Source organism: Nyctibius grandis, chromosome Z, assembly GCF_013368605.1.
Source record: "Nyctibius grandis isolate bNycGra1 chromosome Z, bNycGra1.pri, whole genome shotgun sequence".
NCBI lineage: Eukaryota > Metazoa > Chordata > Aves > Nyctibiiformes > Nyctibiidae > Nyctibius > Nyctibius grandis.
This window is the reverse complement of record NC_090695.1, coordinates 94,759,823-94,773,987: the sequence shown is the minus strand read 5'-3', so window position 1 is coordinate 94,773,987 and position 14,165 is coordinate 94,759,823. Positions and strand designations below refer to the sequence as shown.

General features: G+C 46.7%; 3 protein-coding genes across 7 annotated transcripts in view; 2 read left to right on the top strand and 1 right to left on the bottom strand.

Moving 5' to 3' along the window:
* Positions 1-472: 472 nt before the first annotated feature.
* On the bottom strand, positions 473-5,113 carry NUDT1 (nudix hydrolase 1). 3 transcript variants are annotated; one of them, XM_068423213.1, is made up of 4 exons: positions 5,102-5,113; positions 4,385-4,538; positions 1,153-1,298; positions 473-951 (listed from the first exon to the last, which is right to left on the bottom strand). In XM_068423213.1, exons 2-4 carry the CDS (start codon positions 4,534-4,536, stop codon positions 779-781), a joined length of 471 nt encoding a protein of 156 aa, XP_068279314.1. In that variant the 5' UTR covers positions 4,537-4,538; positions 5,102-5,113; the 3' UTR covers positions 473-778. The 3 variants fall into 3 exon arrangements, with proteins under 3 accessions (XP_068279314.1, XP_068279313.1, XP_068279312.1); XM_068423212.1 differs by having other exon boundaries at positions 4,385-4,541; positions 5,102-5,111; XM_068423211.1 differs by lacking the exon at positions 5,102-5,113 and adding an exon at positions 5,021-5,099 and having other exon boundaries at positions 4,385-4,541.
* Positions 5,114-5,179: 66 nt separating this feature from the next.
* Positions 5,180-7,622, top strand: MRM2 (mitochondrial rRNA methyltransferase 2). 2 transcript variants are annotated; one of them, XM_068423363.1, is made up of 4 exons: positions 5,180-5,244; positions 5,908-6,179; positions 6,708-6,776; positions 6,879-7,622. In XM_068423363.1, exons 1-4 carry the CDS (start codon positions 5,198-5,200, stop codon positions 7,301-7,303), a joined length of 813 nt encoding a protein of 270 aa, XP_068279464.1. In that variant the 5' UTR covers positions 5,180-5,197; the 3' UTR covers positions 7,304-7,622. The 2 variants fall into 2 exon arrangements, with proteins under 2 accessions (XP_068279464.1, XP_068279465.1); XM_068423364.1 differs by lacking the exon at positions 6,708-6,776.
* A 1,127-nt stretch (positions 7,623-8,749) lies between these two features.
* MAD1L1 (mitotic arrest deficient 1 like 1) overlaps positions 8,750-14,165 on the top strand; it is a 366,743-nt gene continuing 361,327 nt past the window's right edge. For both annotated transcript variants that reach the window (XM_068422520.1, XM_068422519.1), the window contains exons 1-4: positions 8,750-8,820; positions 10,386-10,539; positions 11,848-11,988; positions 13,789-13,968. In XM_068422520.1, coding sequence (XP_068278621.1) covers positions 10,390-10,539; positions 11,848-11,988; positions 13,789-13,968 — 471 coding nt within the window. In that variant the 5' untranslated portion in view covers positions 8,750-8,820; positions 10,386-10,389. The remainder of the gene's footprint in view (positions 8,821-10,385; positions 10,540-11,847; positions 11,989-13,788; positions 13,969-14,165) is intronic.

Genomic DNA, 14,165 nt, shown 5'->3' with positions numbered 1-14,165 from the left:
CAGAGGCGACGGCACTTTGCAACATGGACTTGCTGAAAGTTGATTTTGTTCAGCATATTTTTACCTGAAATGCTCCAAACAGTTCATGTTCATGGCAGGAGCTGCAAGAGTGAAGGCAGGGCTTGAACAGTGTCATACATCTACCTCTGGCTTTGTTTTTCTAACTCCTATAACCTTACATTACCTTTAGCTGGAGAATCCTGGAGGGATCTCTACCTAAACTTTTCTGAAGGCTTTTACAGCACTGGTCAAACCTCATCCTGTCCCAGGAAGTAATGCTGAATAGGGAACTGTATAGGAACTGGCACAGAGAAGGTACTTAATGGATTCTGCTGCATCACAGTCCACCTAATGTTTCTGTGAAAGGAAGCCAGCTCCTGAAAGGCCCTTAAACAGTCTAGAAGCTAGGCAGCTGTTTACAACAGAACAACACGTGCTTTTACTAAAAAATATTTTTAATCTTTTAAAAACATTTCCAGCCACAAGGGAAAAGCCTAACTAATCAGCCACCTGTGAAGAAAAAGGTTAACACTAAGTTTTTAATAGTTGTGATCACGTAACCACTAAAGTATAACCACAGCTAGGGACTTCACAGCATGGAAAATCTTGTTACTTTTATTTCTGCTCTAAGAAATCCCCTTATTTTCCTTACTTCCCAGTGACCTGGCAAATAAGTCTCTTTTTCTGGAGAGTTGAGAAAGGAGATCCTTCTAAGTAGTACTCATGGTGTTCTAGCCCAATGTGGGCAGCAGCACGTGAGTTGAATGCTTCCGTTTTCTTAAACTTCCTCCACTTCTTTCAGGGTGTGCTCCAGAATAGTGTCCTGTCCCTGGAACTTAAAATAGCCACGGAACAACTTTTTCTGAAGCAGCAGGGGAAACCAATAGATATCATCTGCCCACATGTGATTGAACGGCACCTCATCCAGCTGAAACCACTGTGGACGCATTTCTGGTGGGAGAAAACAAAAGAACTTTGCGTGAGACTTTCTCTTGTTTTTTTTGCTGCCTAAACTTTGAGTATCTGTCAACAAGCAGCTTCCCTCTGCAGCCCAGCTGCCTCCCTTCTCAAAGGGATTTTGGCATGAATAGTTCTGCATTTCTTAAGAGCAATACTGCCTCAGCAGAGAATGCACATCCGCCAGCTACCTACCATCACTTTCTGTTGGTTCTCCATGAAAATGATCTGCCCGGAAAATATGAACTTCCATGAGTTCAGAGTTGCCTACAAATTCAAATGTGATCTGACCCATCTTCTGCAAGGTGTCCACAGTCAGTCCGCTCTCCTCCAGGAGCTCCCTGCTCAACAAACACACTTCTTTACATGAAAGCAAGCAGTGGGAGAACAAAAAAAGCAGTCAGTAGCTTTACTCGCACATTCAAAACACTTCCAGTGAACCAAAGGTGAAAGCTGCATCTGTAAAACAGAGCAAGGCGCAGCAGAGTTCTGGCTTACCAGAACTGTTAGTCTACTTACTTACACCCAAACCATTAGCCTACTTACGCCACAATGGAGCAATGTCAGACTGGCTCGTGTGTTATTTCAAGGTGCTAAAGGGTGGTAGGAAAATAGTCTATGTTGGAAGGGGAAAATATAGGAAAATTGTTTAGTACTTCTTGCAGCACAATGATGTTTTCTGACATTGGTTAGAAGTGGGCTAACACTCACGTATTAAGACCATAGCTGGGTGTAGCATAAGAACTCCGAGATACGCTTTATTTAGACCCACAAAAGGCTTTGCCAACCTCAAGCTAAAGCTTTGAGAACTGCAGAGACGCAGGTAGGAAATACTAGAACATCTGTACTTGCTATAAAATCAGCTACTTCTGAGGCTAACTGAAGCTTATTTAAGTAATGAATGCTACACACTATATAACACTTCGCACACAGAACATTAGGAATGCTGTCTCCCATTCAAATGCCCTACAAAAAACACAAAGCAATTGTGTAAAATTTCCATTTCTGCTCCTTGGAAGTACATTTAGCATAACGAGAGGCTAGAAGGCAAGACTTTTAAGAGCACTTTGAGAGACTTGCCAGACAGCTCTTTTCCATGCATTGCCACGCATGGCTACTTGAAGCACATTCAATTCCTCGCTCTGTTTATGCTACACACTTAGGGCTTTCTTAATTTTTACCTGTCTCTAACAGAATCAGCATAGCTTGAAGTTAGTCATGGTTTTTCTAATGTACAAAAATAAGGAATACTTTGAAACAGTGTCTCTTCAGTTAAGGTTAATCATTAATGTAGTTGCATATTTGGCAGTAACTTAACAATTCTAAAGTGTAATGGAAATTATCTTTAAGGCTCCAGCTTCCTTCGGCATCAATTTGATGAATCCCGTCCTTCAAATTTATATTCCAACTTAATGTCTTAGCTAATTTTAGTTTATCTTCCTGAGAAACTATGTCTAAAACAGAGACAGTTTTCCAGCAACAAATCTAAAAGCCTCATTTTACAGGCTGTGCTAATTGAACAACAAAGCACAACACTGCTGTGGTTCTCCAAGCAATTTATCTGTCAGCTGTTTGGCTCTGTATACAGTAAGGGGAAACATTACAGGCAGCAAACTAGAAATAATGAACTAGCTAAATGCTCCCCTTATAAGATGTGCCACTGAAGAGCTGTGTGTGCCCAGGTGCTCACAGGAATGTGGTGTACCCAGTCAAGTACAGAAATTTACTGATACAGGAAACTTTTTGTTCATGTTTCAGCTTAATATTTAACTATCTGTGCTGTGAGGACGCTTCACACCTTATGCCGCTGCAAACCCAACTGAGACAGTGCAACAGGGAACCACAGCCTAATACCCCAACTTCGAATACAGAGCAGTGGTGGTGCGAGGTAGATTTGTGCTGTGACACCACTCAGAGCAGAGCTGCACCCCGAGGCAGCACTGCAGCCACGTTGTTCCCCACCAGGAAGGTGGGCTGTGTGCCTAGCTGGCCCTGGCTCTGGGGACTGCTTCCTGCTCAGTTGACCTCGGCAGGAATCAGTTGTGTCATTCTGCAGTAAACTCCTATGAGATAATGTGGAAAGGGCTGAGGACTGGACTGTTCCACAGTCCATAGCAGCAGGCGCTGGCTACGCTGTGGCATGTTGCACTGAGATCGCTGAAGCTTCTACCACTTGTCGTCTCATATGGACTAAAGCTCCGTTTTCTAACTCCGGGCTGGCACAGATAAATACACACCTAGGAAATCAAATGCTAAATTAAACCATTAGATTTACACCACAGTCCGTGGCAATGTAAGCCTAGCAAATGGAGGCCTGGTTTAAGTAACAAAACTGATCTCCCTCCCTCCACTCAGAAAGGATAAATTACACAAAAAGCCACGATGTAAGTGTCAGGTATGTGAAGGCCGTGCACTGCTGGGCGCACATCTGCACAGAGGACCCTTCTATCCCCTGGATTAGCACACCACAGAACCCAGGCGGTTGCACTGGCACAGCTGAGGAGACGGTTCAGGGCAAAAGCTGTTAGGTAGCTGTTGGGCACACCAGCACTGAACTTCCTGCAGGTGTGAGGGCAATTTTGGGCATGTATCAGAAAGTGAGGAGGTGGCAAAGTGTGGCTTTGTATCAGCAACATTCATGTAAAGAATAAGATGTATAATTTTTATAGGAGTTTAGCAATTCAGCTGCTATCTGCTATTTCGATGACTAGACAGAAGAAAGAACTTCAAGAAATCAGTACTAAAAGCATCAAAAATGGTACTGTACCTCTGTACTGGTGGAATTCAATTCCCTAACTCAGCACTAGGGCTTAAAAATGCCGCCACGCAGTCAAACAATAAATTTCTACTGTGCCTTTCAATAAATTTCTACTGTGCCTTGAGATTATCTAATATTTTGTCACTACATTTTCACACAGTTCTAAAAATGCTACTGGAAGGTAGCACATGTTCCATGCTTTTAAAATTTAAAACATAAGCAGTACACTGGCATAAGTTGTAATTCTGCTATATAGCCAAAATTCAACTCTGCATCTTGCTGGACAGTGCAAGAACCTCTGCCCACCACTAGCGAACTAAGTCTCAGTTTAGATCAGAGTCCAAGAGATGGGAGGGAGGATACTCAGTAACTTCCAGTTACTCATAGACTGGACGACAGTTAAAGATTTGCAGATGACAAGCAACAAAGAGCAATCCTGTTTCTTTGTACATGTGGAAGATCCCTCATCTCCAGTGGTGCAGGTGATTTTCTTTGTTCAGAGATGGCTCACGACTGTACTGCTGGGTAACACACTGGTTATGACGGTGTTATTGATCAGCTAAGCCACGGTAACTCCACCTGCAGCCCACCACAAATGGTCTAACACCTCCGTGGCCCACCCTGTGCCCCACTACCCACCTCTCCCCCGGGCGCTGGGCCAGGCCTCACCTGCGAGCAGCCTCCTCGATGCTCTCCCCTGGCTGCACCTTCCCCCCGAAGCCGTTCCAGAGCCCCGCTCCAAACCCGCGTTTCTTCATGCCCAGGAGGACGCGGGGCGGCTGCACCACCAGGACGAGGGTGAAGAGCCTGGACGTGCACATTGCTTCTGGGCGAGAGACAAGGAGGGCACGCTGTGCCATGGGCTCCCGGCACCCCTCGAGGAGGGCACGCTGTGCCACAGGCTCCCGGCACCCCTCGGAGGGGAGGCCAAGCTGCTCCCCCGGCCCGGGGGGCGCAGGATGAAACCTGGACTTACTGCTCAGGCCCAGGCCGCCCCGATGTCCCCCAGACACCCAGCACCCCCTCCCCAAATGCCTGGTCCCCACCATCCTGGGCCCAAACCCTTGATCCCCCAGCGCCTCTCCCAGTGCCTACTTCTCTAACACTCCCTACTGACCCTGTCTCTCCTGCTCCCCCGGTACCTGCTCCCCAAATTCTTGAAGCTCCCCAGCTCCCCCTCCCCAAATCCCTGACCCCCACCAGCACCCCCTTCCCAAATCCTTGACCCCCAGCAACCCTTCCCCAAATCCTTACCCCCCCCAGCATCCCCGGTGCCAGGCGCCCCCGTCCCCATTCCCCGAACACCTCTGCCCCAAACGCCGCCTTTCCCGCCCGCCGCTGTGTCCCCCGCTCAGCACCGGCCCGGCACGGCCCGGCACGGCCTACCCGGCTCTTCCCGCGCCGCCGCCGCTCCCGCCCCCGGCGCCGCCCCGCGGTAGCCGTGAGGGGAGGCGGAGCGAGGCGGGCCGAGGGGCAGCCGCCATGGCGTGGCGGGGGGCAGCTGCAGCCGCCGCTGCTGCCGGGGGTAGGTGCGTGGAGGGGTCGCTGAGGAGAGCTCGGCGCCGGGCCGGGCCGGGCCGGAGGGTCCCGCTCTGACCCGGGGGGTGGTGGGGTGTCCCCGGGGAGGTGCCGGGATGGTCCCGGCGGCTGAAGTTTTCGTCAGGAGCGGGGAAGGGGCGTTTGGGGTTTGTGGGCGCTGGAGCGGGCGTTAGTTACTTGGAGAGTGGCGGTACCAGTGCCCGTGGCTGTCCGTGCTCCGCCCGGAGAGATGAAGGAGCCTCCGGGAGCCGGCGCATCCCTCGTCCTCTGAGGACACGGGCCGGGCGGCCATACCCCCCTCACGGAGGCCGCCAGCCCAGGCCCTTGCAGGGGTCCCTCTGCCGTGTCGTGCCCCTGCGGGCCTGAAGCGCAAGCGCCGGAGTGGGAGCGAAGAGCTGGCTGGGAGTGGGGCCCTCTGTCCTGCCTTCGCTCAGGGGTAACCTGGGAGGCCCCCATCCAAAATACATCCCTTTTCGTTGAGGTTGGATCAGATAAATAAAGGTGCCAAAGAATCTCAGCTTTGGAGGCTTTTTTTTAAGCCTGGTGATAAATGTGAGGAGCTATAGTCAAGATTAGACTTAACTACTATAGAGACTTTTGAAATACCTGGTGATTATGCACTAACTGATTAACTCACCTGTCTTCCTGGGCAGCTGTCGGCATCTGGTGAGCAAATGCTTCCACACCACGGTGGGGTTTCTGAAGAAAACTGGAACTGAGCACCGGTGGTTGGAGCGGCAGTCAAATGATCCCTTCGTCAAGGCAAGGAAGTGGCAGCATTACCGTTGCCGAAGTGCCTTCAAACTACTGGAGATCGATGACAAGCTTCATATTCTTCGTCCGGGACTTTCTGTTCTTGACTGTGGAGCAGCGCCTGGTGCTTGGAGCCAGGTTGCTGTAGAGAGGGTCAACGCCTTAGGTACCGGTAAGTGAATGTTCTCGGCAGGCGAGATGGGGATGATTGTCATCTTGAAGCATGTGAGAAAACTCAGCTGTGATGGTGGTGTGGGGAAGGGACATGGGTACTGGCAAACATCAGAGTCACTGATAGCGTGAAGGTGTGTGCCTACATGACAGTGAAAATCTTCATGTGGTCCGGAGAAATGATAATTGTGTAATAAAAACTTAACATGTGGTGCTACTGTAGGCATAAGAAAGTGTTCTGATTAACTGTGTTGTGGGGAGGACCCCTTTATCCAGTTTTGAAACTCGTGTAGCTTCCAGCAGGCAGCTTTGTTTTTCTGTGTTTTTATTTAATTTCTTGAAAAATGGTAGTAACCACTATGTACGGTTTATGTGTTTTAAGCCATTAATATTTACAAGATAAGGTGTTATCATCTGTACTATTGTCCATGATTTCCATACTGTCAGCCTTGAAAGAACAGGAGAAAACCAAGAAAAATACTCCTTGCTTATCCAAAGTAACTGAGTTTTCATGTCTTGAATGAATTAGCTTATAGCAAACCATCCATCCAGATGCAAGCAGCAAACTGTCTAAAGACAAGAAGACCAGACATGGCAGGTGATAACGCTTTTGTTTATTGCCTAGCATGGAGCCCATTTATATGCAGGTTCTTTCCAGCCGTGATGAGTGTTCAGTGTGTCATTCATTCTTCTAATCTAGACCCTGCTGTCCCCACCGGCTTCATCCTTGGCGTTGACCTCCTGTGGATTTCTCCTCTGGAAGGAGCAGTCTTCTTGTCGGAGGCTGACATTGCAGACCCAAGGACGCTGAAGACAATTCAGAGTCTGCTTCCTGCAGAGAAGGTGGATGTTATCTTGAGTGACATGGCACCTAATGCGACAGGCATTAAAGAACTGGATCATCAGAAGCTGATCAATCTATGTTTAGGCCTTCTGAATTTGTCCCAAAGTATTTTAAAGCCAAAAGGAACGATGCTTTGTAAATTCTGGGATGGACATGAGTCCCATCTTCTGCAAAACAGACTGAAGGAGCAGTTCCAAGACGTGAGAACTATAAAGCCTCAGGCCAGCCGGAAGGACTCTGCTGAATCCTATTATTTGGCAAGACTGTACAAAGGGAAATGAAAGCTGAGAACCCCAGGTTATCAAACAGGTGATCAGACACTGATTTGAAATCTGAATTTGGCGTGTGTTTAAAGAAAAATCCCACCATTAAGACCCTGGGCAAATCTGCCACAATTCTTACAAAGTATGTCACGCTTTTCAAATGCAAAAATAAACCGGGGCGGTGTCCTACTGAGTTTATCCAGTAATTATACAAGCAGAGACATCCAATCTAGCTTCTCACCTGTGGAGAAAACAGTTGGGAATAGAGAGGAGTACTCTGAAAGGCGATCTCTGGGGCTGGAGTAATGGAAGTGAAAATAAAACAGTGATTATATGAGGTTTTAATGTGTGCTTGAAAATTGTTGCACTACTAATGTCATATAGGAGACTAACCATCAAGGTGGTCGTCAGAATGAGAGGGAACAGCAAGGGGAGTTTGAGCTAATTTATTGCCTCTTCTTTCTTAAAAGCTGGTGCCATTTATTAGCACATGTAAAAATAGGTAACGTTTTTGTGCCTGTCAGGGTCTGCACTGTCACGTACGATCTGTAACGCAGCCGCTCGGGATGTACGGCTGACCCTGGAGTGTTTAGCCTGATGGCTGTGCTGTGTTTTCTAAAGACACAGGTTATATTTAGAAGTTGCTGCTTCATGGTACTCATAAATCCAGTAAATGACAGTAGGGAGGGTCATCGCTACTGAGAAGATAATTTCCCCTCTGTTTTCAGTAATGTTTTGTATTTGACCAGTGATATTTCCTAGGTGAAATGACAAGATGTTCCTTGGATCCCAGACAGGGAGAATTACTGATTGAGTTGCTAGAATTCTGTTTGCAAAAATAGATGTAGCCATTGCCTTATCTGGAAGTGACAATTTTACATTAAATAGCACTTTTATCAGGCTGACTGTGGCATGAGTTATAGGCAGCACTGTCTGCTTTTAAGGCTTCCAGATCTTTCTCATTATAAACACCTCATTTGGGATTGCTTACAGACTTATCAATTTCTAACTGCTTTGAAACCTCCCCGTCTAGATCTCTGTACTGAATGGTGTGCATGAAAGCATTAGCCCAAGAGCCTAAACTGTGGAGCTGGGTGGTGCTTTGTGTATGTTTGGAAAGGAAAAAGAAAATTTATGTCAGTCTGCTGTTTGAGAAAGTTTATTCCCTGGGATTCGGGACGGGGCCTGGCGCGAGCAGGGCGCTGGATGAGCCTGGGCTTTCCCTGCTGCTCCTCCGGCTGCAGTTGCGGGGGGGCAGGACGGCTCTGCCCGAGCAGGAGCGTTGCAGCTCGGTCCGTGGGATGGAGCGGGGGACAAAGCAGTTTTGGGGGGTGGGTTGCGGGGGGAGGCTGAACTCGAACCGCTTTCGTACCGACACGGGGTATTACGGTACGGCGCGGAGGGAGTGCGCGCCTAGTCCCGTCGTTACGGCTGCCCGAGCAACTGTTCTCGCGATATCTGGGCGCGAGATCGCGTGAGATCTCGGCGCGGGGCGAGGAGGGAGATCCAAGCGGGGCGCGCGCCGCCCGCGGCGGGTGAGTGAGGGCGGGCGCGTGTGAGGGCGGGCGGGGAGGCCGCCGGCTCCGCTCGGCCCGGCTCCGCTCCGCTCCGCTCGGCCCGGCCCGGCCCGGCCCGGCCCGGCGCTCCCAGCCCGCGTCCCCCGCTTGGCCCTCGCGGCCGGCCGAGGTCGGTGGCGTGGGAGCGGGGAAGGGAGGCTGTGCCGTGTCCCCGTTCCTCCCGCCGCCCCCGAGGCGGGGCAGGGCTGTGGGCGCTGCCGGGGCCCCGCTCCCCCTCTGCTCCCTCCGGGCGGGTCCGTGAGGGCGAGCCCCCCGCGGTGCCCAGGGCGGCCCGGCTGCCCGCTCTCGGGGGTTTGCCGCGGGGCCCTGGGTTGTGAGGGCTGGGGGTCCCTTGGTGCCCTGCAAGGGAGCCTTTGCCAAAGGGCCTTCTGCAGCAGGAGGCAGGACGTAAGTGTCTTCGTAATTTTTAGGGCTATTCTTGATTTCCGAACAGCCTTGCTGGAGCCCAGTTACCTGTTGGCAGTGGTCTCCCTTGAATTTGTTTGTATGTGGTACTGAAATACTTCGAATAAATGTTTTCATTTGGGTTTTGGCTGATCTGTTGCCAGTGCGCTTCTAGTATGTCTCCTCTTTGCGATGGTATAAATCCAAAGAATAACTGCTGTGTTACCTGAGAGCGCACAAGCCTGAAAGTTAGCCCCAAGTCTGTGTCTCTGGTACAAGCCTGTGTGGATGTTGTGGGTTGCCTTGCCTAGTTCTGAGCTGCCTTCTGTGCTCCCGGGGCTTTGTGGGGCATGCAGTCACTAGAGGGACTCACTTAAGGCTTCCTGAAGTCCCCTGGGAAAACTTGCAGGCTTTTCTGAGCTTGATTTATCTTTGGCCTTCCAGTTAGGCCAAAGGTTTGAAGGAAGAATCGCAAAAACTTTTACGTGAATGGGGAGACACGGTTTTACTTACAGAAGTGATCTATGAACTCGGGAAGGCTCGTTGCTGGAAGTTAGGTTCCAAAGTGCCTTTTGGAAACCAGAATCAAGTTGTGTAGAAGGTAGGGTTAGCTGCTAGTACGGAGTTAGTTCTCTCTGCCTCAAATGTTTGGAAGAAGATGAACGAATGCTGTTTGTTAGTGTTATGTGCTGTAGATCTTCATGTCCTACAATGTTAACTTGTATCTCGAAATCTATACTGATTATATAGGAAAGGAGAATTCAGTTTTGTATGACTTATGACAGCTCTTATTTGTACACTTATGGGCTGAGATTCAGGGGAGAATGTATTTAAATAAAAGCAAATCATTTCAGGTAGAAAGCTCAGGAAAGAACAGACTCTGTTGTGTCAGTTTCTCATTTCAGAGACCTACAGCTTCAGCCTTGGTTGGACAGCGTCTTCTGGTTCAGGCTGATCCCAGCAGTAATCTGTGGATCCCAGCAGTGACTAACAGGTTGGGTTTTGTACCCTGTAAATGGGAAGACCTTGCATTTAGTGTTTCCTCAGGGCACTGATGTATCTATCTCTTTTTAGCAAAACAGCCAGTATACCATAGGTTGCTCTGAATGTTTTGCTGATGACTTTTTGTGTATTTCCAGAGCCATGGAGGACTTGGAAGATAATACCACTGTCTTCTCCACCCTGAGATCCCTCAACAACTTTATTTCACAGCGTATGGAGGGGGTTTCTGGACTGGCTACACCAGGATCGTCTCAAAGCTCCTTACAGATTCAGTACCAGCAGAGGGTGCAGGTGAGGCATCCTCAGCTTGGTGATGCCTGCAGTATCACTTGAGGGTGGTTGTAGAGTCCTTTTGATGCCAGGAGTCGGGATTGATTTCATTAAGATCTGACCATTCTTTCAAAAATTGATATTCATGCAAGCTCAATAATGGAAGCTTGCTTTTGGTGAACATTCTAGAATCTTTAAATTTTTTTAAAGTGTCAGACATACTTATTTCTGTTTTGTGACTATTTAAGAAAGGTCCTTTGAATTTCTTGCCTGCTTGTTATATCTGTATAACAGCTCAGGAAATTAAATTGTAAGCTGTTTTCATATTGCTGAACAAAGGAGCTTTGTATCTGTTAATATTTTTCTGGTAAGTCATTTGTTACCTTTTTTTCACAATCTTCCTTAAAGTTTCTTTGCCTGGACGCATACAGGAGACTTGCACTGTGCATGGCTTTGATGTGCTAACCAGTTGGCCTTTCTTGGCTGCTTCTGTTTGTATCCACATGGGGTTTTTTTGACTTTTTCCTGCAAGCTGCCTTATGCTCATAAAGCATGGAGTAAGTTGACATTTTGGATCCTAAGGACTGTTTATTAGGCTGGAATAAAGTTTCTGCATTCTGTATCTTAATATAATTTATATTTCAGTCTCTAAGTATAAAATAAACTTGCTTTCTTTTTAATGTAAATCTGCTTTGCATTTGGAGTGTTGACAAAAATTTATACATTTTCTGTCTGTGGTACATCTCTGGTTACAGAGACGGTTAGAGGAGGCTGTCTGGTTAGAGAGTCTTTATTAGCTATGCGTTGAATGTACATTGCTTAGATGTGAGGTATTCTGTTAGTGTTGTCTGCTCTAAGGTAATTTGAATGAAGAAATAAAGCGTAATGTTGTAGCAGGTAGTAGAAAAACACGTTATTTTGCTCAGCAGTTAAATATCATGGGGAGTGTGGTCTCTGCTTCTTGGTTAGCTGCTGTTACTTTTATGAGGCTTGGGGAGTTGGTAATTAACCTTTTTTTAGATAGAGAACTCCATTTTGTCAGAGTATCTCTAGAGATTGAATGAGAAATTCTGAATGAAGAACTTGAAATTCACTTCTTTCCAACTAACATGGATTTGATGTGGGTTTCTGAGTGTGGTGTTGAACTCTTGGTTTCTCCATCTGCAGCTGGTGTGAAAGGATGAGTACAACAAACATGGTGATAATTTCCTTGTAATTTGTAAAATGTCTTGCAAGTGTCACCTGAATAGTACAGGGTGGGAGATAGTGATATCATTGCAGTGCTGTTAATGGTGTTTAATGTCCCTTTTCATACATGAAACTGGCCAGTTGGAAGAACAAGCTGGGCAGATCCACTCCAAATCCCAGCTCCTGCAGGTGGAACGAGAGAAGATGCAGATGGAGCTTAGCCACAAACGAGCTCGCATTGAGCTAGAGAAGGCAGCCAATACCAATGCCAGAAATTTTGAGGTAAGCATGACAGTTGCAGATGGCTTGATATCATAGACCTAAGTCAGAACGTACGTAGTGCATCTACATTGGTGTTTCAGTTTGGATTAGGGATATGCTCTTGACTCCTCATGTGCCATGCTTTGGTTTGCAGTGGTGTGTCTCAGAATGTGTATAGTCGACTTTTTTTGGATGAAACTATAAACTGAAAGATGCAATCCATGAGCAAGCCTAGTGTTCTCCAACTGCTAGTGGACACTCTGCCTTCAGAGCAAGACTTCAGCGAATCTGTAGTAAATGCTCCTGGAATGCATTTACTGCGTTTGCGTTTACTGGAAACATGGTGGTGGTGTGGCTCTCAAGTTCCCAGCACCAGCTGTTTTGCTCTACAGATCCCCTCGCAGCACATTGCACTAACTTGCTAATGTACACAAGAGTGTGAACGTCAAAGCCTTGTTTGGTTGACGAACTGATGATCTCATCACTAATTTCTGTTAGTTTAGCACTGAAGTTGTCATGAGTAGCAGTAACAAAAGGGGTTTGTTATTTGTTTCTCCTAGAAGTATTTAAGCATTTTTCTCCCAGATGAATTTAAAATTCTGCTGGCACAGTTGCAAGCATTTAGTCTGTGTGACTGTAATTAATTGGAATGACAGCAGTGCCAACTGTGCACTGTCACACAAGAGAGCTTGCACTGATAAAACAGTGAGCCTCACTCGGGGACTAACAGCTTTTATTGGTTTCTGGTTTTATGCCTGTATATGTTTGTTTAAGTACGTTACTGAAATAAGTAGTAGATCTGTGGGTTTTGTAGGATAATAAAGGTTTTGTATGCGGCTGATTATTTAAAAAGAAATCTTTAAAAAATAATAAACATGTTTTGTTGTATTTTACAAGGGTGCTTGCTGGGTGACAAATTTAGTGTGTAGTTGTGAAATAGCGAGTCAGTGACTAAATTCCTCGTTCATCTGAAGTCAGGTGATGTGGGATTAAGCCAGGAAGAGTTCAAGCTGGAATGCAGCTGATTCAGTCACAGAAAACCTTGAAATACTGGTACAAAAAAAGGAGAGTAGCACTAAGCCAGCACTGTGGTAATTACCCTGCTCAGATTCTGTGGGTTTTTTGAGTCATGTGGATAAAGGTTTTAGGAACCTCACATAGCTTTGCATAATCCTTGCTTAGTATGTAAATCCGTGTCTCGATTTGCTTTGATTAGCAAAGCAATTTACTACACATTTTTTCAATAAATGTTAATCAGTTTGTGGTACGAATAAACTGAAATGGTGTATGAAAGGTTGTCAGAGTGCAAAAGTATTATTGTATTAATTGATAATACTGTGCATTTAAACCCGGTTTCTTTTCTATTAAATAGCCTCATAAAATGTCCAGAAGTTGCAGAGGGGAGTTTGTCGTGTTAACCCAACTATTGAGATCCAAGTTTCTGAAAGGCAGTTTGCTATGCACGGGTCAGCTTTAAATTGGAGCATCAAATGTTTTTATCTTTGATCAGCTGGAGAGTGTGCAGTGGAGTCTGTGAAGCCATGTCTGTATTCTCATATTCATGTCTTAGTCTAATTAATTTGGAAGAGTCTCTTAATTTTCTGACTCCATTGCCCTGGGTAGTTCCTTGACATTGAATTGCTGCTGGTAAGATTTTTGCTCTTGCTGGTGCAAAGGTTAAAGCTATGGTCTGAGTAACACTGCTTCATGATGATGCCTTGGTGACCCTAGTAATGAGGAGTGGAGACGGGAGAAACAAAAATGGCTTCGCCTTTGTGCTACTTTCTTCTTATGCCTCTTTGCATTTCTTTTCTTTGCAAGCGAGAGGCTGACCGTAACCAGGAGCTGCTCACACGCATAAAGCAGTATCAGGAAAGGGAAACAGAAGCTGAAAATAAACTGAAAGAACAAATGGAGATGAACAAATCCTATAAGAAGAGCATGGAGACAATGAGTAAGAAGCTGCAAGAGAAGGAGAGTAAATTAGCTGAAGCTAATGAAGTAAGAACAGAGTAATTTTTCAATCCATTCATAGCTTCAGGTGACTTTGCAGTTCTTGTGAATTGAAAGTGCCCTTTCTGATTAAAAAAAAAAGATATAATTGGAATCACTGTGTTCATCATCTGGAAATGAATAAACCCTGATGGTGTGTGTCTTTGCTGTCAAAGTTTAGAACCTAACCAAGTCCAGACGCAAGT